The sequence below is a fragment of the Peromyscus californicus genome, unplaced genomic scaffold (assembly GCF_007827085.1).
Source record: "Peromyscus californicus insignis strain IS unplaced genomic scaffold, ASM782708v3 Scaffold_7__1_contigs__length_154581171, whole genome shotgun sequence".
Lineage (NCBI taxonomy): Eukaryota > Metazoa > Chordata > Mammalia > Rodentia > Cricetidae > Peromyscus > Peromyscus californicus.
In genome coordinates, this window is record NW_026294595.1 from 132,733,325 (window position 1) to 132,757,086 (window position 23,762).

The 23,762-nt window shown below is 53.9% G+C and overlaps 1 protein-coding gene across 2 annotated transcripts in view; it reads right to left on the reverse strand.

Moving 5' to 3' along the window:
- Positions 1-1,436: 1,436 nt before the first annotated feature.
- The window catches only part of Kiaa1755 (KIAA1755 ortholog), a 39,522-nt gene continuing 17,196 nt past the window's right edge, over positions 1,437-23,762 (reverse strand). For both annotated transcript variants that reach the window (XM_052724680.1, XM_052724679.1), the window contains exons 5-14: positions 21,610-21,733; positions 18,979-19,072; positions 17,332-17,415; positions 16,902-17,018; positions 14,876-14,974; positions 13,386-13,534; positions 10,948-11,086; positions 8,687-8,809; positions 7,873-8,082; positions 1,437-4,552 (exon numbers count right to left, since the gene is read on the reverse strand). In XM_052724680.1, coding sequence (XP_052580640.1) covers positions 3,851-4,552; positions 7,873-8,082; positions 8,687-8,809; positions 10,948-11,086; positions 13,386-13,534; positions 14,876-14,974; positions 16,902-17,018; positions 17,332-17,415; positions 18,979-19,072; positions 21,610-21,733 — 1,841 coding nt within the window. In that variant the 3' untranslated portion in view covers positions 1,437-3,850. The remainder of the gene's footprint in view (positions 4,553-7,872; positions 8,083-8,686; positions 8,810-10,947; positions 11,087-13,385; positions 13,535-14,875; positions 14,975-16,901; positions 17,019-17,331; positions 17,416-18,978; positions 19,073-21,609; positions 21,734-23,762) is intronic.

The following is a 23,762-nucleotide window of genomic DNA, read 5'->3' on the forward strand; positions in this document are numbered from 1 at the left end:
CCCAGCTCACTCTAAAAGCTTTCCGCCTTCACAAGACTGACACCTACAGAAAGGGAAGGCCTGGTGCTGAGCTCAGGGATCCAGACATCAATTTCCTGACCCAGCAGACTTGTCAACCCATTTCATAGATGGGGGAAACTGAGGGTAACCATCTGCTCAGAGCACCAGGTTAGTGAGCCTGGGTTCAAAGCCAGGGCCTTGTGTTTCCAAGGTGGAAAGGATTTCCATCCACCCAGAGCACCCATTCTATAGATGAGGGAGTCTGAGCATCAGAGACAAGGAGCCACCTGCTGGGGTTCACCCCAACATCTCGGGCTGTGTTCCTTCACCTGTGCCCAGCCTCCCATTCCCTCAGGTCGGGGGGAGGGGTCCTGAGATAACTAGATAATTGGTCACATCACTGATCTACTTAGGGGTCCCTGTAAACTCTACTTTCCTTCCCCCACAGCGGGTTACAAACTTTTGCCTTACGTCCCGGGACACCACAGCTCCGCTCTCGCAGAGCAGTCTCTGGGGGCATGGCTTTGCTATTCGAAGCTGGAGTCACCCGGCTCCCATGCATGGCAGCTCCTCGACTTGTTCCCACCTTGCCAATAAATTAGGTCCCTGTGGCCTTCAAGAGACAACTGGGGAGTCATAAAACATGGAAAGCCTTGCGATTGGGAGTGACAGTGTTTGGGAGTCAGTAGGGGACTTTGCCAGGGCTCTGGAGAGATTTCTTCCTGGATATTCCTCATAACAAAAACAGGGGCTGGCGGGGCCGGTGCCAGAGCCTGAGTCTTGATGCCATTTAGTGAGCAGTTACTATGTTCCAGCACCTATCTGAGGAATTCCCACAGCCCAACTTAGGGAACGTTTACAAGCCTCTGAGGTCTTGTGGTTTTCACTCTCTAGGTAAGGAAACCAAGAGACAGAGAGGTACTTCATTTGGCCAAGGACACACAGATTGTGACTGATGCAGCCTGGCCAGTCAACTCCAGGTCCTCATCATTAACTGTCCTCTAAATCTGCTCATGTTCTACCAGAGGCCCTGGTGTAAGTGCCACCCAGAGAACCACATCAGCCCACCCATGGCCCCCAGGCACATGCCAGTGGCCAGGGACAGCGGAAATACAAAGGACACAAATCCACGATCACTGAGACCCAGCAATCCACCCCAGCTTGCCCGCAGGTGGCCAAGACCTCAGTGTCACATGCAAGGTCCACCTCAGTCGTTTGCTGGACAAGACATCCCAAGCCTCTGGAAGTCTTGAGTTCCTCCTTAGGAAAAGGATGGGAGGTTAAAACCAATTCCACGGGGCTGTTGGGATGCTCGTCAATGAGCCTTGCAGAGGTTTTTTTTTCTTTTTTCTTTTTTTTTTTTAGGATCTCAGCACTAAGCTGGATGGGACTGAAACACCAGCTGATTCCTCGTTTTTTTTCTTTGAGTTTTTGCATGCATGTGGACGTGCATTTGGGAGCCATCGCTGGTACAGGTGGAGGCCAGACAAGACAACAGCGGCTTTTCTCTCCACCTTGCTTTTTGGTACAGAATCTCTCACTGAACCTGGAGCTCATGGATTCAGCTAGGCTGGCTGGGTGAGCCTCAGGGATCTGCCTGCCTGTCTCAACCCCCTTGCTCCAGGGTATAGACACACACAGCCACACCAAGCTTTTTCATGCTTGGGGAATCCTCACTCAGGTCCCCACATTCAGGTCCCCACGCTCAGGTCCCCATGCTCAGGTCCCCACGCTCAGGTCCCCATGCTCGCTCAGTAAGCACTCCACACATCTTCCCAGCCCTTCCTCGTTTTTGAATGTGGTCATTCACCCGTATTCCACATCTGCACCTTTTCTCCCTTGGAGCTGCCAGGAGCAGGTCAATAGTTGGGGTACAGTTCTTTTTGGAAACAGGAGGACATGTAAGACCTTGGGGTCCCCTCCTACCCAAAGATCCTTGGCTCACTCATCCCTTCTCCCCCCAGTCATTCCCAGCAGTGGTTGTGGGTCTCCCTGAAGTCAGCTTTCCTTCTTGCTCCCCAGGTTTCCTGCTCCTTGCCTGTGGTCTCCACTGGCTGGATGCTGTTTCTATGGCAACAACAGCTTAAGAGCCTTCGGCCCCCCTCTGAGGTGACAGGCTTGGATGGAGATGGCTGATCAAATTCCTCAAGCATCCTCAGTCAGCCTTCTGGATGCAAGGCCTGGGAGAGGAATGCAAAGTCTGAGCTGCCTGGGACCTGGAGCCCCAAGAACTTCCCAAGGGAACCACCCTAGGTTTCAAGTGTCCTCTGAAATTCACGTGTTGGAAACTTGAGAGATGGAGGTAGAAAGGTCATACGGGTGCTCACTGTCCTCCTGTGAGATGAATGTGGGAGCGGCCCTCTTTGAAGGATGTTTACCCTTCCCTCCTCTTCCACACAAGCTCCATCTACAGGCCATGCTCGCACACAAGAAGGTCCTCACCAGAGGCAGCCCCTGGACTTTGGACTCCCAGACTCTAGAACTGTGAGTCCCCTAAGCTCTCATTGTAAGTCACACAGCCTGTGGCAATCTGTGATGTCAGCAGAATGGACAATGGCCTGGAACACCTGATCAGGTGGCCCCAGTGCGGCCTCCAGTCTCCCCCAGGCCCCGGGGCCTGGTTTTAGTGTGTGCTGTGGAGGGGCTGTCATTCCCTGAGCAGGCTTCCTTACAAATCACCTTCACTGGTGGCTCTGAAGCAGGCAGGCCTCAGGCTATGCTTGGAGAAATCCTGAATCTCAGAGAAGATTCTTGAAGCTGTTTGGGGCTGAGACATCTCCCGTGGCACCTCATCCTCCCAAGCCTGGTTCAGGCTTCCCTCTCCCCTGACACAGCCTCACTGGTGGGGGTGAGCAGGTATTTCACCCTCCTCTCAGGGCCTGAAAAACTCAGGCAGGGCTGCCAGCGGGCCATCTTGGTAGTCAAGACTGATCCAGAGCCCTGTGAATCCTTGCAACATGTCGGCGCTCAGAGGTGACACTAGGGGGCGCTACGCCAGCCCTGTAAAAAGCGTGGTGCTGTAGATCTAATAGTCCTCTTCCCATTGCACCCACCCCTACCTGCTTTCAAAGATTGCACCACTCCCCTCCTCTGTTGCCCCCCATGACACTGGGCGGTTGACACTGAATGTGGGGGACATGGGGGTGAAGTAACACCCCGTGGGAACTGGAGGTGTCTATGGAACGCAAGGACAAGATCCCAAGTGGTTGGTTCCTTGAGTCTGAGCTGGGGAGCCGGGTTCCTGGGGAGAGCTCTGTCAAGCAGTTTCTTCCTCTGCCATGTTCCTGCCCTTGTCCACTAGAGTCAGCTCCTGAGGTAGGCGGTGAGGGCTGCCTCCCCTCTAGATGGGCATCTATGAGGCCCACTGCTGCCCCCTGCTGTCCCCTGGCAGACCTCGGCAGGATGGAGCTTGCCTGACAAATGTCCTTTATTTCCCTCCCCCTCCTTCCCACCCTCTTCCCAGAGGCTCCTGGGGTCACCGCCAAATGCAGAGTCTCAGGGTCTGTTACCCTGGGGCTCAAGGCAAGAGGCCCCCCTCCCACTACTTTGTTACCCATGTGAACCCCAAGTGGCAGTCTGGGTAAGACTTTGCAAAGGTGGCCCCAGCCAGCCTTGCCATAGGAGACCCTGCAGTCATGGCCCAATGTGCTTTCATTAAGTCTGGGTTCTAACTCCCACGGACACTATTCTGTGTGGGTAACAATCCATCATCTTGGGGTTTTCTGGAGCCAGAAGGTGGTCCTCCTGACATCGCTCCACGGCCATGTCTGATAGGGTGGTATGGGCTCAGCAGACCCCTCCCATTGGTCCTATCCCAGTCCCCAGAGCTAACGTGATGGTTCAGATCCAGTTAGAGGGATGCAGGAGGGCTTGTGTGGGGTGAGTCCTCCAGGGATGTCTGTGAGTCTGTGCCCTCAGAGGAAAAGCTGCCTCCAGTTGGGTGAGAGGCCTTGCTCTGTCTGGGAAGGTGATGCCAGGAAAAGAGAGAGGCGAGGAGCCGCTCCAGGGTGGGCTCGGGCAGCTTGGGGGCACCTCGGCCTTCCTCGGTGTCGACAGTCTGGCCGGTTTCCTGGGGTGGTAGGCCTGCCCACAGGTTTCTGCTCTGTTCCCCTTGGGAGACATGGGGAGACCAGTGGGATCTTGACGCATCTGCAGCCAGACAGTCCTGTAGGGACCTGTCCCATTTGGAGGCCACCTCTCTAGGCAGACCCTGGCCCTTAGCTGCTGTCCCGCTTCGATCTGTGTGTGCTGGGTGGGCAGCAGTGGCCTCTGGGCATGGGCAGTAGGCCAGTGCCTTCCTCAGCAAGCTCTGGGTCTCCTGGTGTCGCTCCTGGGTCTCTTCCCACAGCTCCTGGCCCAGGCCAGCCCAGCTCAGGGAGGTCACCTGGAGCTTCATGGCCAGGAGCTTCTCCATCTGGAACTCAGACGCCAGGCGCTTCAGGTAACAGTGGAGGCGGAGGTGGAGCCGGTCCCCAGGGCTGGCCCTCGAAGTCTTCTTGCCCAGCCTGAGCTGGGTCAGCAGGTCCTGACAGTCCGTGTGGAACCGGCACACCTAAGGACAGAAAGGAGAAGGGAGGTGGGGGCTCCGTGAAGACAAGATGAGCCTGTGAGCAGGAGAATTTGAGACAATGTGGCTGACTGAACTGTTAGGTGCACAGCCTGGAGACTGTGATGACCATTGTTCCCTTTCTTCTCGGATGCATACCCCTGCCACCTGCAAAGAGCCTCTAGCACCCTTGGGCTCTTCGGGCCCCTTCTAGCAGACCCACAGGCCAGCGGGGCAGATGTAAAGCAGGAGCTGTAGAAACGACCAGGAAAGCCCCCTTCAGAACCGAGAATCCGGATGGGGAGAGGGAGGGCTCAGTGGGGGAAGTGCTTGGGGCACAAGCATGAGGACCTGGGTTCAGATCCCCAGAACTCCCGTGAAGCTTCACAGGGGAGCTTGCAACTGTAATCCCCGTGCTCCTGGTGTGGAATGAGAGGCTGAAATAAGACAATCTCCACAAGCTCTAGGGCTAGCTAGCACGGCATGCTCAGTGACAAATGACAAGAGACCGTTTCAAAAAAGGTGGAAGTGAGAACTGACACCTGAGGTTGCCCTTTGACCTCCACAGGCACACGCGTGCGCGTGGTACACATACACGCAAACTGAGTGTAGCTAGGCCTGTTGGTGTAAGCCTGTTCATTCTGGCCACTCCAAAGGTCAAGGCTGGAGAATGATACATTCAAAGCCTTCCTGGGCTACAGAGTGAGTTCAAATCTAGCCTGGGCAATTTAAGGAGACCCTGTTTCAAATAAAAAGTAAAAAGGCTAGGGATGTGACTCGGTGGTAGAGTGGTTGCCTACCAGGCTTGAGGCCTTAGTTTAATTCTCAGCCCGGGGTGGGGTGATGGGGTCGGGGGAGTTGAGACACTGAGGAAGGAGCGTTGCTAATACATTCCAGAGTGTCATCTGTTTATTTGGTTCCATGAGTGTCCCAGGTCACTACTGTGAGCTAGATTAGTAGCCCATTTCACAGAGGGAGAAACTGAGGCACAGAGCAATGAACTCACTTATTCCAAGTCACACAGTGCAGTAAGGGGGGAGCTGGGATCCCATCGTGGATCCAGCCTGCCTCCTTGCACCCAAAGGAAAGCTGGCTCAGACAGGGGAGGGCAATCAGTCCAGCAGGCCCCACAGCTCATACACCAGCTGGGCCTCTGCCCATCATGTGACTCTGCCTGTTCCCGACACCCCCCCCCCCCGCTCCGCTGCCCCCACTGTACGATACAGCAGCTGATGCAAAGGATAATCTCTCTCTCCATTAATTTAGGGCCAAGAGCAAGCCATTGGCCAGGGGACAGCAGAACCATTTGCTGCAAGGAGGCGTTTTTTCTGTGCATTAAGGGAGCTCGTCTTTAGATAAATGGCTTCATATTCACAGTAGCACTCAGAACTCATGGCGCCATAAATCTCCCTTAGCAGCCAATCGAGTTAGGATTATTTAGGGCAGAAGGCACAGCACTCGGGCGCCCCACCTGGGTAGAGCCCTGTCTGAGTCCCCATCTTCCCAGCCAAGCCTGGCAGTCATGCCCAGTGACTCAGACACCACCTCCAACTCCTCCTCACATAGAGGAATGGTCAGGGCAGCAGCGTCCAGCCTTGACCCGACTTTGCCAGAGGTGGACAGGGGGACGGATGGTCCAGCCTGCCCCCTCCCATGCTGCTCTTCCTGCTGAGGAGGAGGGCTGCCTTCTCCCAGGCCCAGCCTGCTCTCTTCTCTTTACCAGTCTCAGGCTAGGACACCAAGAGTGCCCTGCCACTTCAGGGAGCTCAACCCAGAGGTGTAGTGGTCAGGACAAGCCTCGGCTTTTCTGGCCAAGGAACGGCTTTCCAGGCAGTGGGAAAAGCCGGTGCAAAGGCTTCAGTGCTAGGAGTTGGGTTGATTCTGGGAAGGCAGCAGGGAGGAAGCGGGCAGCAGTCATTGGGCGAAGAGAAGCTTCCAGATGGCCTTGACGCTAGGCACATTGCTCTGAGGGGTTCCTCAAATTTAATCTGCTTTTCTCCCTTCAACATTTTTATTTTATTTTCCATGTGTGAGGGTTTTGCCCTCATGAATGTTCGTGCACCACATTTATGCCTGATGCCCCGGGAAGCCAGAAGTGCGTGTTGGATTCCCTGGAACAGGAGTTACGGCCTATGGTGAGCCATCGTGTGGGTGCTAGGAATCCAACCTGGGTCCTCTGGAAGAGCAGCTAGTGCTCATGACCTCTGAGCCATCTTTGCAGCCTGAATCTGCTTCTCCTACCACCTGGCTGGAAGTACATTCAAGCCAAAGATCTGGGTTTGAATTGCAGTGCCACCATCAGCCAGCTCTGTGACTTTGGGTGAGTCACTCAACCTCTCTGTTTTCAGCATAGGGTTGGTGTAACAGGGAAATGATCAGAACGGAGCCTGGCACTAGAGACCCCGTACTAGCACTAGCCAATCACATTATGAACAGGGGCTGAGGTTCGGAGAAGTGAGGACAGCTGTCGAGGTCACACAGCCCACATGGGCCGAATCCCGGACGCTGCCCTCCTGTGCTCTCCAGGGTGAGGAAGGGGCAGAGTGCCCCTTCACTGCCACTGCTGACAACTGCCTGCCTTGTCCCTGACCCAAGGAGACAGAGAAGCCCTGTCCTCCGGGTCCCCAGGCATTTTGAGCTGTCTGGGTCCCTCCCACTGCCCTCTGAAGCATCCCATGTTCCCAGCTGTCCCTTCATGCCCCGAGCCACCCAACAGCTGGTGGGTGGGGTCAAGCCCCTCCCATGCTCTGTCCCTTTTGGCAAGTTCAAGGGGCAGCTGAGGGCATAGGGTGGTCAGTCATGTGACTTCCTGTCCAGCTGGAACCCAGCTCTTTTTTTAGAACCTAGCCCTCTTTTTTGTCCATAGGCCTCAGTTTTTCCACTAGAAAATGGGGAGTGGGTGGGTTATGTGCATTTAGGAGTGAAACTTTGAAGTCAAATCCTACTCAATGATTGCCTAATCCTACCTGAGTAGCTTACTTCTTCTGGGCCCCAGTTTTCTCCTCTGTAAAATGGGCACAATGCAGGTGGCCCGGACTCACCCAGAAGCAGGCAAGTATGAAGTGCTCATTCACAGGGTCTGTGCTCAGGCAGGCTTCCCTTCTAGCTTAACCACCTCCACCTCATCTTCACCCTGCCTACTCGGATAAGGGATCCAGCTGCCACTCTGCCTCTCTTTGCAGAAGGACCCAGGCACATCCTCAGGCCAGGACACACTTGCCTCCACTCCAGCTTCCTCTCCCTGATTGCCACACGAGGCCCCTAGTGCTGTGTCCAGGCCACGGGAGGATGTGGGTTTGTTCTGATGGGCCATGAGGTTCACTCACCTTCTTTCTGAAGCGGTGGAGGTGGAGCAGGGTCTCCAGGTCAGTGCGCTGCCTCTCGGCCGCCATGTAGAAATGCGTCAGCCTGGCTTGGAAGGCCTGCTGGGTGGAGGCGAAGGCTGCCAGGTCTGGGAGCCCTGTCTCCCCTGCCCCTTCTTCAGCTCCCAACTGCGCAGCCTGCTTGGACAGTTCCAGGCCCTGGCGATACTGGGCCTGAGTGGGAAAAGGACATCCACTCAGCTCCCGCCTGAGGATCCACCCAGCAGTCAGGAGCCACTGTGGCCTTCTGAGCCTCAGTTTCCCCATCTACAAAACTCAGCCCACAGTCAAAGGTTGATGCATCCAACAGCCCAGGCCTTTGCCTTCACATTCTTCTGGAAGGTTCTGTGATTTTAAGCCTGGGTCAGAGGTTTGGATCCCCCACAGTCCTCTCTGCTGTGTCCAGACCAGTCCTATCCTCTACTGCCTGGGAGTCCCTTTAGGGCAGTGACAGGCCAAAGCATCCTGTGTCCATCACAAATGCAGCATCCCTGACTGTCTCTTCAAGCTGACCCAGGAGGTCAAGATCTGGGCCCTGGGTACCTGCATTTTAAGAAACCCTTGCAGGTTCTGACTCCTTTGGACTTGGTCTTGGAAGACTTCCTGGAGGAGGCAGAACCTAAGGTGATGCCTCTGTGGTCCAGGATGTCCCCTTGCTCTGTGGTCCAGGCTGTCCCCTCGCTGCCCCTGGAAGCTCCCTTGCACTTTCCCACCCCTGCATCTGAGATCAAAAGACCCCACCTCAATGACCTCTGGCATCTTGGGCCCTGGAACATACCGCAACCTGCAGGAAGAAATCCTCAAACTCGGCGTGGACTTTCTCCACTGTCTCTGCACATATATCCACAGGGGATAGAGCCTGCAGACACCGGCTTCCTTCCCGCTCCATCCAGTCATTGACCTGGGCGGAGGACAGTGGTTCAGTTGTGATGGGTGACCAAGGAGCCATCCTGGGCCAACTGTCTGCTTCCTTGTGTGTGTCTACATGCATGGACTTGTACAAGCATGCATATGTGTGTATGTGTGCAGGTGGGTGTATGTGAGTGCACTTGTGTGTGGGGACCAGAGGTCAACTTGGGAATTTCTCCTAAGGAGCTGCCCACTTTTTTTCTTTCTTTCTTTTTTCTTTTTCTTTCTGACTTTTTTTTTTTTGATCCAGGGTCTCTCACTGGCATTTGGGACTCACCAATCAGGCTAGGCCTGGCTGGCTAGTGAACCCCTGGGGTCCTCCCGACTATTTCCTCAGCGCTGAGATTACAAGTGTACACCACTCCACCCAGTGTTTTACGTAGGTTTTGTGGCTCAAACTCATCAGGTCCACGGTGTAAACACTGGATCTAAACTAAACCCCTCGACTTCTTGAGGGGCCAAAGCCTTCTTGTCCTCAGTCAGTTGCGGGCCTGGATGGATGGAAACCCTCCCAATGCAGGGCAGGAGAATCAAGGAGGGAAGCGTGTGGTTGCGTTCTGCAAATGTCAGAGGGCAATGGCCTCCCTCAGCTCAACCCAGAGGGGATGTGGTACTGTGAGTGCCCTGCACCAGGAGACCCTCTGTGTGTACGATCGTGGGATGAAGCCAAGGTGGCATGAGGTCACAGGGAGGCAAGGCTTAGGTCAGTCTGGCCACTGACTGTCACCTGGTCATAAAAGGTTGGTCTCTGGGGAATGAGCTCCCTGTCTCAGGGGTGTGTAACTGGGACTGGAGAAACACTGCCTGTGGCAGAGGGTCTACCAAGAACTCACTGTGCCACTGCCCGACCCTTGCTTCAGTGTATGGGTGGTAATGGATCGGCATTATGTGGCCCTGTGGTACAATGGATAATGGATAAGTACGAACAGCCGGAGAGGGACAGATGGTGGAAAGTGCCCTGAGCCTGTGGTGGTGTGAATGTAATCGGCCCCCATAATCTCACAGGGAGTGGCACTAGTAGGAAGTGTGGCTTTGTTGGAATAGGTGTGGCCTTGTTGGAGGAAGTGTGTCACTGTGGGGGTGGGCTTTGAGGTTTCCTATGCTCAGGATACCGCCCAGTGTGTTCATTTATTGTTGCCTGCAAGATGTAGGGCTCTCAGCTCCAGCACCATGTCTGCCTGTAGGCCGCCATGCTCCCCGCCATGATGGACAGAACCTCTGAAACTGTAAGCGAGCCACCCCAAGTAAATATTTTCTTTGTAAGAGTTGCTGTGGTCATGGTGTCTCTTCACAGCAATAGAAACCCTAACTAAGACACTCCCTGTGACAGTGCTAATTCTGAACTTGACAGAATGCAGGATCACCTAGGAGACTAGCCTCTGGGGCTTATCTCGATTTTATTAATTGCAGTGGGAGACCTGCCCACTGTGGGTGGTGCCATTCCCTGGCTGGGATCCTGGACTGTATATTCCTTATTGTGGATGCATCATGATCCTTCCACTTTGACCCCCCACTGTGATGGACTGTACTCCTTTTTTTTTTTTTTTTCCTTTGGTTTTTCGAGACAGGGTTTCTTATCACAGCAACAGGGAAAGAAAATACAGCATTGTTGCTCTGGGGATAATGGCAAAGACACTTTGTAAAACTCAAGGCTAGAGATGAGGACACAGAGGCTTGGGCAGTCAGGTGACCTGAGGGTCAAGAAAACGAAGTACCCAGCAGGGATGACCCAGCCCAGGGCAGACAGGGGTGTGTTGGCTTTAAGCACTGAAGCCAGGTGAAGGCGTACTAACAGCTCTAGTCTCAGACTCCAGATGTGCAACCACAGGAGGTGGTATCTGCCTGGCCTCAGTTTCCCCATCTGAGGTGGGGAATCCCAAAAGCTCCTCTGTCACTGGTAAGAGACCACACTGGAAGACAAGAATATTCACAATAGTCTAGTCCAGGCATGCACACAGTCGGCGCTCAATAAGTGCAGCCCTTGTGTTCATAATTTAATCCTTGAAGCTCTGATTGGATGGCATGTTTTCAGCCTTGACCCCAACACCAAGGGCTGCCAGCCTGATGTTTTAACTCCGGAACAAAGTGACCCTTGTAAAGCACCATGCCCCCCAGTAGCCTCCCCTTCACCTGGTGGATGGCAGCTTCCAGGTGGCCCAGTCGGACACGGAGCTCCAGCCTTCGGAGGAGGTGATTGGACGCAGTGACCAGGACGTGAAGCTGGTCATCCACAAGGTTGTACAGGGCTGCAGCTTCGGTCAGATGGCTCCTGGGAAGGAGAAGAGGGTAAGAAGACGCCCCTCCCTGTGTTCTCACCAGTCCTGGGCCTGCCCTCCTCATCTGTGGCCCCAGCTGGGCTGCCAGCCACTGACCTGCTGTGTGACCTGAAGTAGATCCCTAGCCCACTCTGGGCCTCAGCTATGAAACTGAGGAAGCAGCAGGAAATCGGCAGGGTAGGAAGCCAGCTGGGTAGATTTGAGTCTGAATCCCAGTCCCACCACCTGCTAGTGTAGGTCCTGGTGCAACATCACCACTTTGGGGGTCTCTGGTTGCCCGTTTGTAAAGTGGGAATGGTAACAGAACCCACTGCCCCGAGTGGCTGTGAGTAGACAGTGATCGAAGCAGAGGCTTCCACTCCAGACCGCTGCATGAGGCCCCAGCCGTGGAACTTTCTAGTGCTGCTTGGGGGTTCTGGGAAGCCAGGGGACCTTCCCTCCTTCATGAGAAACACTCAGTGGAGTGCCCGGAACTAGGCGCTGGCTGGCGCTCACACATTTGCACCACCCTGTCTTCCCAGCGTCCATTCTGCAGGACACAAGGGCAGGAGAGGGTGGCAACTGTAACCCATGACGGTCTTTTGTCTCTGATAGAGTCTCAGTGTCCCAAACTGGCTTCAATCTCCTATGTGACCAAGGGTGACCTTGAACCTAGGGCCCACCTGCCCTGCAAGGCATTTTTAAAGTGGCCAAAGCCCTAGAGGATCTAAAGCAGGTTTGTGAGGGAACTTTTCCCTCGGTGATGCTCGGCGAAGGGAGAAACCTGGAGCCTCCCCACAACTGCCCTGGGGAGCCTGTTTTCAGACAAAGATGATGGAAGGAAAGGCTGCCTATTCGAGGGATCCCCCGTCCCGGCTCCTACATCAGAAGAAAGCCCAAGATGCCTGAAGGAAGGGCGAGCCCAGAGGGCTGCAGGGACAGCATTGAACAGGGAAGGGCCGCGGCGAGCGTGGGCCCACAGCGCCCCCTGGTGGAGCTTCAACTCAAAGGTCTGGAGGGACCTCTGGTAGACCGGAGGGGTTGGGTGAGGCAGGTGAAGCGGGGAGCAGGGTGGGTAACAACACAGGGCAGTGTGAGGGGCGGGAGGTGGCCCGTTGTTTCGGCTCCACCTGCATGAACCTGCCCCCGGCGTCTAGGTGTGCATCTCAAGGTGATGTGTTCTGCCAGCCTTATCTACTTCCTGGCCCCCACCACATTCCAGATGTGTGACCCTAGGATACTCAGTCCACCTTTCTGAGTCTCAGGTTCCCCTACTGTAACAAAAGGAGACTCCTGGGCTCCACCTCAAAAGTGGGCATTAAATGAGTTAATATGTACAATTCTTTAGAACAATGCACACACACACACACACACACACACACACACACACACACACACACATCGAACGTTGGTTCAATGCACAAGCTGTTCTTAAGCGTGTGCATCAGCTTTGCATTTGGCTCTCAAATATACATACCTATGTCTTACTAGAGCAAATATTTCTAATTACTGACCAATTCAGTTACATGCTCAGCATCCCTTCTTTGGGCCCAGAAGCATATCAGATTGAGGAGTTTTTCCAGTTTTAGGGTATTTGAATATATATAATGAGGCATGTGGACAATGGGACTTCAGTCTAAACAAGAAGTCCATTTGCATTTCAGGTATGTCTTTACACACAGCCTGAAAATAATTCTGCACAATGGTTTCAATTGTTCTGTGGATGCAGCCAAGTTTCTCCAGGTGTAATTTCCCCAGAGTGTCTGAGTTTACAGCAGGCAGGACATCGATTTTCAGACTGAGGAGGTTTCACTTGCCAGCAGTCAGGGAAGCTGGTGCCGTCCAGTCAGGTCTGTCACCCACCTGTGGTTCCTGAGGTCCTTCCCCTAGGCTGAGCGTGGGAAAGGCAGGCCTGCAGGGTTAGCTACCTAGCTGTCTCAGCCCGGGCTCCTGTGGGCCTGACTACTATTTCCCAGTACTCAGTCTCATCTTCTTGCCAAATAAGAGTGGCGTGGGCAGCACCAAGTTCTTGCCAGGAACAAATGAGACGAGTCTTGAAAGGCTTGGACCAGAGTCTGGATTGGAAAAGGACAGTCTGTGTGTGGAGGGAGGAAACAGGAGAGCTGGTCCTCAAATGCCTGTTCCTGGCTGAAGACAGCCAGAGACAAAGGCGGGGATGGTGAGGTTATCCCCAAGACTCAGAGGGTAGGTGTGAGGCAGCTGTGTCCCTAGACCCACCCTATGCGTTCCCTTCACAGGGTAGCCCCACCTCTAAGCTCTGATGGGGAATGAAGGACGGGAAATTGTCTATACCTGACTTCAGGGTTGGTGCTCAGCCTGCTGGCCTCCTGCTGCAGCCTGGCCAGAGTAGCTCCACCTTCCCTCTGAAGAGCCAGCAGGCCCGGGTCCCTCAGCACAGCCTCCATCAGATCCTTGGACTTGCTCAGGCACCTGGTGGCCTCCTGCCAACATAGGAGGGTGTCCTGAGGTCCCAATCTCCACGCTCCCCTTAGCCTTCCAGGCTCCGCACACCAATAGAGCCTAACTTTCCCACTTGGGTATCCAAGCATCTCCAGGAATTCTGCCCTTTAATTTCCAGCATGTTTCTGAAGCTATGGCCCTCTTATCACCATGGTAACCTCACTGGTCCTGGCTCCATCCTCTCTTGGGACCACCCATCTCAGACTCTTGGTTGAGCTCTCTGATGCCCTCTGGCATCCCCTACAGCAAAAAAAGGACATCAAAGGGCATATCCTATGATGCCCTGCTTCAAACTCCCCAGGCCTTCACTGCCCAGTTCCTGGGCCAGCTCCTTCTTCTTTCCTCTGCTCCGCAAACCTCCAGCTGTATCCTGCCTCAGGGCCTTGGTACATACTCGCTCTCTGCCTGGAGCTCATTTCCCTCAAAGACATGTTCTTTCAGGCCGCAGTTAAACACCGTCTCTTCAATGACCACTCACCTTCCTCACTCTTACCACTTCTATGGCACTTGACACAATTCGTAACTATCTCCCCACCCCCCTTTTTTTCAACTCAGTGTGGTGATATTGTGTCCCCCAATATATTGTGCACCTTAATAAACTTATCTGGGGTCAGAGAACAGAACAGACGCTAGAAAGACATAGAGGCCAGAAAATGGTGGCACACACACCTTTAATCCTAGCATTCTGGAGGCAGAGATCCATCCAGATCCCTGTGAGTTCAAAGCCACACTGGAAACAGCCAGGCATGGTGACTCATGCCTTTAATCCCAGGAAGTGACGGCAGGAAGCAGAAAGGTATATAAGGCGTGAGGACCAGGACTAGAGCCTGGTTAAGCTTTTGGCTTTTGAGTATCAGTTCAGCTGAGATCCATTCAGATGAGGACTCAGAGGCTTCCAGTCTGAGGAAATTATTTCAGCTGAGGAATTGGTGAGGCGAGGTTAGCTGTGGCCTGTTCTGTTTCTCTGATCTTTCAGCATTCACCCCAATACCTAGCTCCGGGTTTGTTTTTTTATTAATAAGACCTTTTAAGATTCATGCTACAGCTCGGGGTCTCTTGCATCCCAGGCAAGTGTCCTACCACTGATCTACATCCCCAGTCCTTCACAACTACCTTGCAAATGGCCACTCTGCCACTGCATCATGACCCTCACCAGAGCAGAGGCAAGCCGGTTCCTCAGGCTGGGTCCCCAGTGCAGGGCACATGGTGGATGCCCAAGATCTACTATCTGAGTGACAAAGTGAAAAATAGAATGACCACCCTGGTGTCCCCTTCCCAGCGCTCTTGATACTTAGAGGTATGCTGGAGGCATAGAAGCTTACCTGCACCCCACCAGGGGGGTCACCCTTCTCAAACTCTTGAATGGAAGCCTGCAGCAGGGATGAGGCCTGGCGAAGGTCAGTGACAAACGGGTCCAGCTTCTGCAAGGACAGGCGCCAGAGCGCAGAACTCAGCCTGGGTGACCAAGAGGAGATGTGTCTTTCCCCAGGAGGACGTGGGAAGGCACCAGGCAGGGCTTCTAGAGCTTACACTACATCAGAACCGTCGGGAGAGCTGGTGAAAGTGAAGCTCTGGATGACCCCCCACCCCGTGCCCCGGCCTTTCTCCCACCTCTAGCCCGCCCCACCCCCACAGTTGAGCCAGTATCTGGGACAGAGTCTAAGAACGTCTACGAAGTCTCCAAGCCACGGTGCTGCTGCTGCTGCTGCTGCTGCAGGTTTGGGGGGCTTCTAGTGGGGGAACCAGAGCCAGAGGCGAGAGAAGAGCGTCTGAGCTGTTCGCAGACCCTGGGGGTCTTCACAGAAGGGGCAGGATGGGGGTGAGAGGGTGGGCTGGAGAAGCACATTTGGCCCAGCTCAGCCATCAGCTAGCTGTGAGACCACAGGTAAGTTACTTAACGTCTCTGGGCTTCCCTTTACTTCTGAGAGGTGGAAACCCTGGTAGAACGCGTTTTGCAGCAGGGTAAGGGTTTGCTGGACTGATTTGTGCACAGGATTTGGAGTGCAGCCTGGAACATGCCAGACTCACGATCACCACAAAGTTTACTCTCTGGATCACCCAGTAAAATTTCACTTAAAGGGACAGTCTGAAAGTTGAAGTTCAAAGGTCACTGGGTAAATGGGAGGCCTCTGGAGAAGGAAGCAGGAGGCTGGGAGCAGGACTTGTCACTGGAATGTGTGTACACACTATCCCTCCACATCTTCAAGTGAGCAATTCTAAGATTACCGCGCCCGCCCCCCCGGCCCACTCCCCCCTCCCCGGACACCAAGACCAGGATGCCCAACCCTTTATGCTAAGTGTCCTGTAGAACCATGTGCACCTGCTGGGGACTAGAAACTGGCTGAAAATGACTCGGACAATGATGCCGGGTGGACACTGCCTCCAAAGCTGTACTGGTTGTTTCCAGACAAGCAAGTCCATAGGCAGTCCGGTGACATGCAACGCCTCCCTGCCTCCTTCCCTTCCCCTCCCCTCTCTCTCTCCTTCCCCCTCCCCTGTTATTATTATTATTATTATTTGTTTTTTCTGAGACAGGGTTTCTCTGTATAACCCTGGTTGTCCTGGATCTCACTCTGTAGACCAAGCTGACCTTGAACTCAAACAGATATGCCTGCCTCTGCCTCCTGAGTGCAGGGAGTACCCTGGCTGGAAGCTGTCATACTTTGTCGGGGGAGGCAGGGGGCTGCTGGTCACACCATAGTGGAAAAGGGAACCTTCAGGCCCTGGCTGAGAGGTCCTGACTGGGCAGCTGGGTGGAGGGGGCCTGGGTGGGCGGTCAGTGCCTTCAAAATAGACTATTCCATGTGCTGCGCCACCCCTTGTGGCCTCCTGAGTTAAACTGGGCACCGAATACCCGCTTGTGGGGTTGTGGGAGGAGAGGGTGGAGCTGGGGCAGTTCCCTTCCTTGCCCTAAAGGAGGCGATACATACTAACCCACCATGTGTGGCATATCCGTGGCTCCACGGAGCAGATGCCTGTCGATTTACTTTCAGTTGACAACAGCCAAAGCCTTTACCAACATGAACTCAGTCCTCATACAAATCCCACAGGAAGGCAGTTTCATTGCCCTCCCCATCCCCCACTTTGCTGATGAGAAAAGCAAGGCTCAGAGAAGAAGGTGGGTAACTTACCCAAAGTCACAGAGCAGAGCTGGACTGGAACCCAGAAGGCAGGCCCCAGAGCCTGAGGCCTTACTGGGGCTACTCTGTACCTTCATTGTAAATGTTTGTTGAATGACTGTCTGTTCTTGAACCCTGTTTTTGACGGGGTTGAGGGACCCATGGGGCAGGGCAGTGAAGGGAAGAGGAGAAGGAAGGGTTGGAGACTGGAGGCTATGAGGGTAGACACCTGGAAGAACTGCACCCACTCGCTGTGGTGGTAGGGGAAGGGGCCCTCCAGAGCCTCGGGCAGCTGGCTAGGGTCCACGTGGTTTCTGAGGGCCTTTAGCGAGGTCAGTACCTCCACCTGCAGATGAAAGGAGAGTCAGGAGGCATAGAGGACTCTCCCCAGAGATGATGTAGAAGGTCCTGATTAGATCTCTGTCCAGGCACCACATCTCTCACTGGGAAGGTCCAGAGTGGTGTTCTGAGCAGTGAGTCTTCTCTGGAAGCTTTGATCAATCATTTGAACCAGACCCTGATTATGGAATGGCACATACACAGCACACATACTGCTACTTCCAAGTCTGTGTTCAAGGCAGACATCATCAATCAACTGCAGAACTTATTTTTCCAGGGTTCGGCTCTTACTCAGTACTGCTGCCCAGACCTCTACTCACCTGGACAGGTAGTACAGGTAGTTGAAGGATGGATGCCTTCTCTCCCAGGAGGAGCACTTTGCTAATAGAGGCTGGAGCCAGGGCCTGTGAGGAGAGAACCTCTTCAGGGCTGCTTTGTCCCCTCTCTCCCTTGTCATCTCCCCCTCCTTCCTGAGGGACATGCATAGGCATGGTGTGGTCCCCTGGGTGGGGGCTTTGTGTGGCATGTTTAGAGTGAACCACTAGCATCAAGAGAGCAAACCCAACCTGTACTGCAAGCCTTCTGTGAGGTCTCAGTTTCCTTATCTATAAGACATGAGGTCAGATGGCCAGGCAGGCGTACATCAAGCCTTCACCTGTCCAGCTGTACATACTGACTAGTTAAGAGTCTTCTCTGTCAGGGGGTTTATGTGGCCCAAGGCTAAACCAATCAGAGCCCTGTATTCCCCCAGAACATGTCAGCCAATCAGCACTAATGATACCCCAAGAAACTTTGGCAGGAACCTCTCTCCTGTTTCCTACAGGAACCAAATGACTGTGTGACTTTCAAGCTGCTGGGAACCATACTGCCACCCAGTGGAAGTGAGGCCATGAAAAAAATGGTACTCTTGTAGGAGGGCCTGAACAGAAATAGAGACAATGGCACTCTCCGAGCCCTTGGATGGGTATGCATGCACAGCTAGATTCAACTCCTGGCTGTTAAAACATGGGCCAGCTCCTTTAAGACAGTGATCACTCTTATAAGGCCAGATCCTACAGACTAAAGAGACCAGGCCGCCCCTTCCTGCAGCTCTCTCGGGGACAGGGAGTGAAGAAGTAGTCAGTGACTAGATTTTCCTTTGTGGTGTCCCGCTCTTCCTTGCTCTCTGTCACATATAGTCTATTGAGATAAACCGTGTGATGTAAAAGTTCCGGCTACCCCCACAAACTTATAAAGGTCTGATGTTTCTCTTGTTTCTGGGGTTGCTAGAGGGATTCGCTCTGGGGGCTTTTCTGAGGAGACTCCTGCACCCATCCTAGCCTTCTCATGGTGGTTGGTTCTATCTCTCTCTCTTTCACACACTCTCTCTAATCCTCATTCTCTCTCTCTCTCTCTCTCTCTCTCTCTCTCTCTCTCTCTCTCTCTCTCTCTTGTTTTTGTTTTGTTTGTTTGTTTTTTTGTTTTTTGAGACAGGGTTTCTCTGTGTAGCCCTGGCTGTCTTGGAACTCACTTGGTAGACCAGGCTGGCCTCGAACTCACAGAGAACCTCCTGCCTCTGCCTCCCGAGTGCTGGGATTAAAGGCGCCACCTGACTCATCCACTCTTAATGAAGCTCTTCTCTGGGTTTTAAAGGGAAGCCCCTCTTCTCTTGAAGGCCCCTGCCGTATCTGTCTCTCCCATCATGCCCTGCACCCCTCTAGCCTAACACAATCCGTATTCTGAAGGGAGCCATTCATCAGCTTCTTCAGCACTCACCGCTGCTGCTGCTGCTTTTAAATCGATTTATTACACTGAGCCAGCCAACGCCCTTTGTCTAGGACCTGCTTGCAGGGTTTCCTTAGTTGCCACCAGAAGTCTCTGCCCAGGTTTTACGATGCCAACCTTAAGTCCACCAGGCTCTGGGCAGGCCACAGTCCCCTGGAGACTCCCAAGACCAGCTAGACTAAGGCTTCCTACCTGGCACTCACCTGTGTGCTCTGCAGGGCGCTGACCAGAGCAGGACTCGGGGGCCCTTTCCTGGCATCAATCACCACCAGCAGCCCCTTGGCTTTATCCTCCAGCCTGTGGGTAGAAGACAGAAATCAGGTTCTGTCAGGCAGCCTGGGGCTCAGGAGAACACGGTGGGAAGGTGAGGGAAGCGGGTTGGCAGGAGTCTTCGCTCCGCAAGACCAACGCCTCCTCCAGGAAGCACCCATGATTCCTCCTGTAGAACCCACAGCCTTCCATTCACAGCTCAGGCCCCAGGTGATTCATCGCTGTGGTCACTGTGTGACTGCGTCCACCACCCTTTGTGGTCAGGGATGTGGCTCAGAGGTTGTGTGTGAGCCTCCCTGGGTTCCGTTCCCAGAATTCCAAGCAAAAATAAATGAGATGAAACAGCCCCGTGCCTATTTCTTTGTGTAGGCGGGACCCCCAGTTTGTTCGGGATTTACCAGCCCCCACCTGTGGTTTTCTGATCTGTAGAGACCACACTAGTCACCCAACTTCCCTGGCCAATGACTGGGCTAGGAGGGGTCATGTGACCTATCTCTTCCCAATGAGATGAGAAACGCTAACTGAATGGCTTCGGAAAAATCTGTTTTCTGCTTTAAGGAGTTCTTCGAAGGACCAAGGGAGGTGTTGGGAAGAGGGGGACGAGCAGGCCAAAGGAGACTGAGAGAGGTTAACTAATCAAGGGACACAGAGCCGTCAGGAAATCCCCTACTTTGTATAATTACTATAACTCATACAGTGTTGCAGGGAAATGAAGAATTAATTCCCGCCTCAAGGCAACCAGAGGCTGTTCTCAACTTGAACTGAAGTCACTCGCATCCGGAACAGCCCCCTGCTCTTATCACCTGAGTGGGCAGGATGGATGGTGGCTGCTTCCCAGGTCCCAGGCTGGCCTAATTACAGACCTAGGCCAAATGGGAGTCTTCCCTCATCCCCACCCCCCACTCCGGGCCCCAACCCAGGGCCCTCAGACCTTGAGCAGCGGATACAGGTGGGGGGCTGGTGGGTGGGGCCCAGGGGGGCTGGTGGGCAGTAAGTGCCCTCAGCCAGTCTGCTGGTCAAGGGGGTCTGGAAGACTCCCCCAGCTGTCTTCAAACCTTACATCACCAGGTCACAAGCACAGCCCACATGGCCCCACGTTGTTTTGTGTCCCTGTCACTTGACAAGGTTCTGTGAGAACAGATGGGCTCAGCTGTGTCGCATGCCCACTGCCTGCCCAGAGCAAGAGGGGTATGAACGCTTTCTATGACTACCCCAGGCGGGGAAATTGACACAGAGCAGCCAGGCAGTAGACTGTGAGAGAAATTGACATTGTATATTCCCCTCATTCCAGGTGCTTGTGACCCTACCTGGGCTCCCTGGTCATTTGAGGGGGCAGGGTGAGTCACAGAGTAGGCAAATTACTGCCACAAGGTCACAGATCAAAGTGGGTGGGGAGATATTCCAGGGTTCTATCTACCACTGGGCCACTTCTCAGAGACACAGGCGGCCATTTTCCAGAAAATCTGGTGTCTGGTGGCCTGCAGGGGACAGGGGCCTCTGGGGAGGGGTGGCAAAGAAGATTCCAAGGAACTTCATGGCTCCCTAACCTCCCCCAGATGCTGCACCTCCAGTTGGCTGGGGTTCTGTACCTACAGGGCAGGGAAATGCCACCTCTGCATGTTCTCATGGGAGCCTGGGTCTCAGAAGCCAGATGGGCTTCTCCCCAACCATGAAGTCTGAACTGTGGGCTGAGGGGCTAGGAGTGGGAGAGACTGGGGGCTGGAGTCTGCCTGGACCGTGTACACCTGGGCTTGTTCTCGTGAGTTTATGTGTGTGCTTGTGTGCAGGTACTTACACAGAGGAGTGCCGAGGCCGGAGGACAACCTTGGGTACCATCCTCAGGAGCGCTCTATCTTTTTTGTTGAAACAGGGTCTCTCATTGGCTGGAATATGTTAGTTAGGCAAGGCTAGGCTGGCCTTCTGTATCTTCAAACATGCCCCACCATACACGCATGCCCTTTTGTATGTGGGTTCTGGAGTTAGAGCTCGGGTAACCTTGCTTACAAGGCAAACACTTTGCTGACAGAGCTATGGTCCCAAACCCTGGTTCTTTAATTCTCTCATTCATTCACTCACTCATTTGTTTGCCCTGTCTTTTATTTACTCAACGACGTTTATATCTAAGATGCCACCTCCCCAGAGAAACCTTCCCCGGCTTCCCGGCTGAAATCAACCCTCTCATCTTCTCTGCACCACAACAATGCTTCTCAAAGATTAGCCTCCGCTCCAGCCTCTGACATATCAGTGTCACCAGGAACCTGACTAGAAATGCAGATTCTCAGGCCTGCGGAGTGTGGAGCGCTGGGGATGAGCCGAGTGAACTGCTTCAACAGCTCATCCAGTCATTCTCCGACTCCAGCGCACCACCAGGTCACAGCTGTGAGTTCGCACTGCACACCTTCCCTCTCCCACCAGCCTGGGAGGGCCCCGCTGAAGGGACAGAGCCCATTGGCCACCCAACTCCTAGCCCGTGGCTGGCCGTGTGTACACACATGGACGGAAGGACCTGCAGCCTCCCCACTACACACTTGGCTAAGGGGTAAAGTATGACAGTGTCCCCTCACCTAGGAACACCGCATAAGTAGGACAGCAACTCCGTGACCTCCAAGGCAGTACACCAGGGTGCCTCCCAGGCCTCCTGCGTGGTCGACACCAGAAGCAGAGGCCGCCCCAGCCGGTCTCTACCACCTGAAGGAGAGAAGACACATGAGTAATGGCATTTCTGGGGGACCTCCATGGGAGCCTCCTCTTGGCTCTCCAGGCCTTTTCCTGCACTGGTCTTTCTGCCTGGAATGTCCTTTCTTCTCTTCCTTCTGTGACCTCCAAACTCCTCTTCATCCTCCAAAGGCCCAGCTTCAATGCCACTTCCTGAGAAAAGTCTCCCTGAGTTCTTCTTCAGCACAGAGTCAGTTCACTGGCCTTGGGACTGTCTCTGGGTAGGGCCCGCACCCCACTACAGTGTATGGACCCCAGGAAGCAAAGCTAGTGCAATGAGCTCTGTGGTCACAGAGACTAGTTCACATCCTGACGTGCTGTGTGTCCCTGGGTAAGTCTGTGTGTTTCTGAGCTTTAATAATTTCATCTATCTGACAAGGCAAATTCAGTTCTGGGCAGATGAGGTTTCTTTGGGGATTAACTGAGTTAGTTCCTGAGAGTGCTCAGCACTCAGCCAGGACCAGTGAATGCATCTGTGGTGACTGGGCACCATCCCTGTCACATCTCACACAGACCACAGCAGGCTGATCCTGTGATTTCTTCTCCAGTTGTGTATTGCGGACAGGCCATTTCCTCTTCTAGGGGAATGGGGGCTGTATGTCTCACTATCCCTGGGGACTCACAGCCCAGGAAGTCAGCCTAGCTGGCAGGGCCTTCCTTCACCCAGCTCTGCCTGTCTGGTGCGAACCCACCCTCCTGTCTCCAGCTCTTGAGATCCTCTCTGGTCCTTGGTCTGGCCAATGCTCCACTTCCACATTCCCCGGCCCGGGGCCCTTCAGGAAGTTGTCCCGACAACTCCACTGCCTCCTGGGACTGGCTCAGGACAGCATCAGAGCGTGGAGGTTAGAACAATGCAGTCCAACCCCTGTAAGTCTGGGAGCTTGCAGAATGCAGGTGGACCCAGTGGCCCAGCTTGCCTCCTCTCCCTGGCTCCCAAGCAGTACAGATGGAGTCAGTCCCTGGGCCCAAGTTCGAGTAGCCAAAGGGTCAGATGCTGGGTCCCCTGGGACACGGCAACCGTGTGGCCAGAGCTTGGCTCTGCCTGCCCACCAAATGCTGCCTGGATCAGGAACAGGGCAACAGGCAGCACCCCACACAAGAAGCATCATTGTCCAATCTGATTTGTTTTTCACTGGACCAAAGAGATCCCTGTGCCCCAACACTGCCCTTGCCTGGTGGGTGGTACCAGAAATACCATCTCTAGCCCCAGAAAACCCTTCTGCTATGGGCATGCCGGGTGACCAATGTCACGTGGAAATAGGAATGGCCGGGGCAGGAGGAGTACGGGAGGCTCCTATAGCCTCTGAAAAATTCAAAACAGCTTCAGCAGATGCCTGGGACACCAGCAGATGGCTCCTCTGGAATCTGCAGGGAGATGGAGACAGGGAAAGGTGGACGTCCAGGAGTAGCAAGGTGGCAGGACAGTTAGTCCCCAAAGGCACAGGGGTCCTTCGTGCTCCTGACCTTTACATGTGCTGTTCCCGGTTTCTGAAGCGCTCTTCCCAACATTTACATGGCTAGCTCCTAAGCTTTCCTGGCCTCTCCTGCTAGAAGCCTGGGCCAGGAGCACTATTTATTTTCCCAGTTCCTAGACATTTTCTTTATGTTGGATTGCAATGGCCTGTTGTAGTTTCTCTAACACTAGAATAAAACGTGTGTGGGTGCTGGGGCCACATAGACTCGTTTCCTAACAAATCCACAGTGCTGAGTCTAGGGCTCGGGGAAACAATGATTAAACAGCTACAAATCGGGAATAAAACACCCGAAGCTTGGAAGCTGTCAATACCTGGTCCAAAGCCCCTTAGTGGGCGGAGTACTTGCTTGTTCACCAGAGGCCGGAAGAACTATTACTAGAGGCTCATAGATGCTTCCTTCCCTGAAGAATTGCCCTTAGCTATATTAGCTTATTAGCTCGCCCTGCATCCCATTCCAGGATCAGCCTGTGGTTAATGATTGATATACCCAGAGTCAGCCTGCAGCTAATGTCTAACAGACCCAGAAG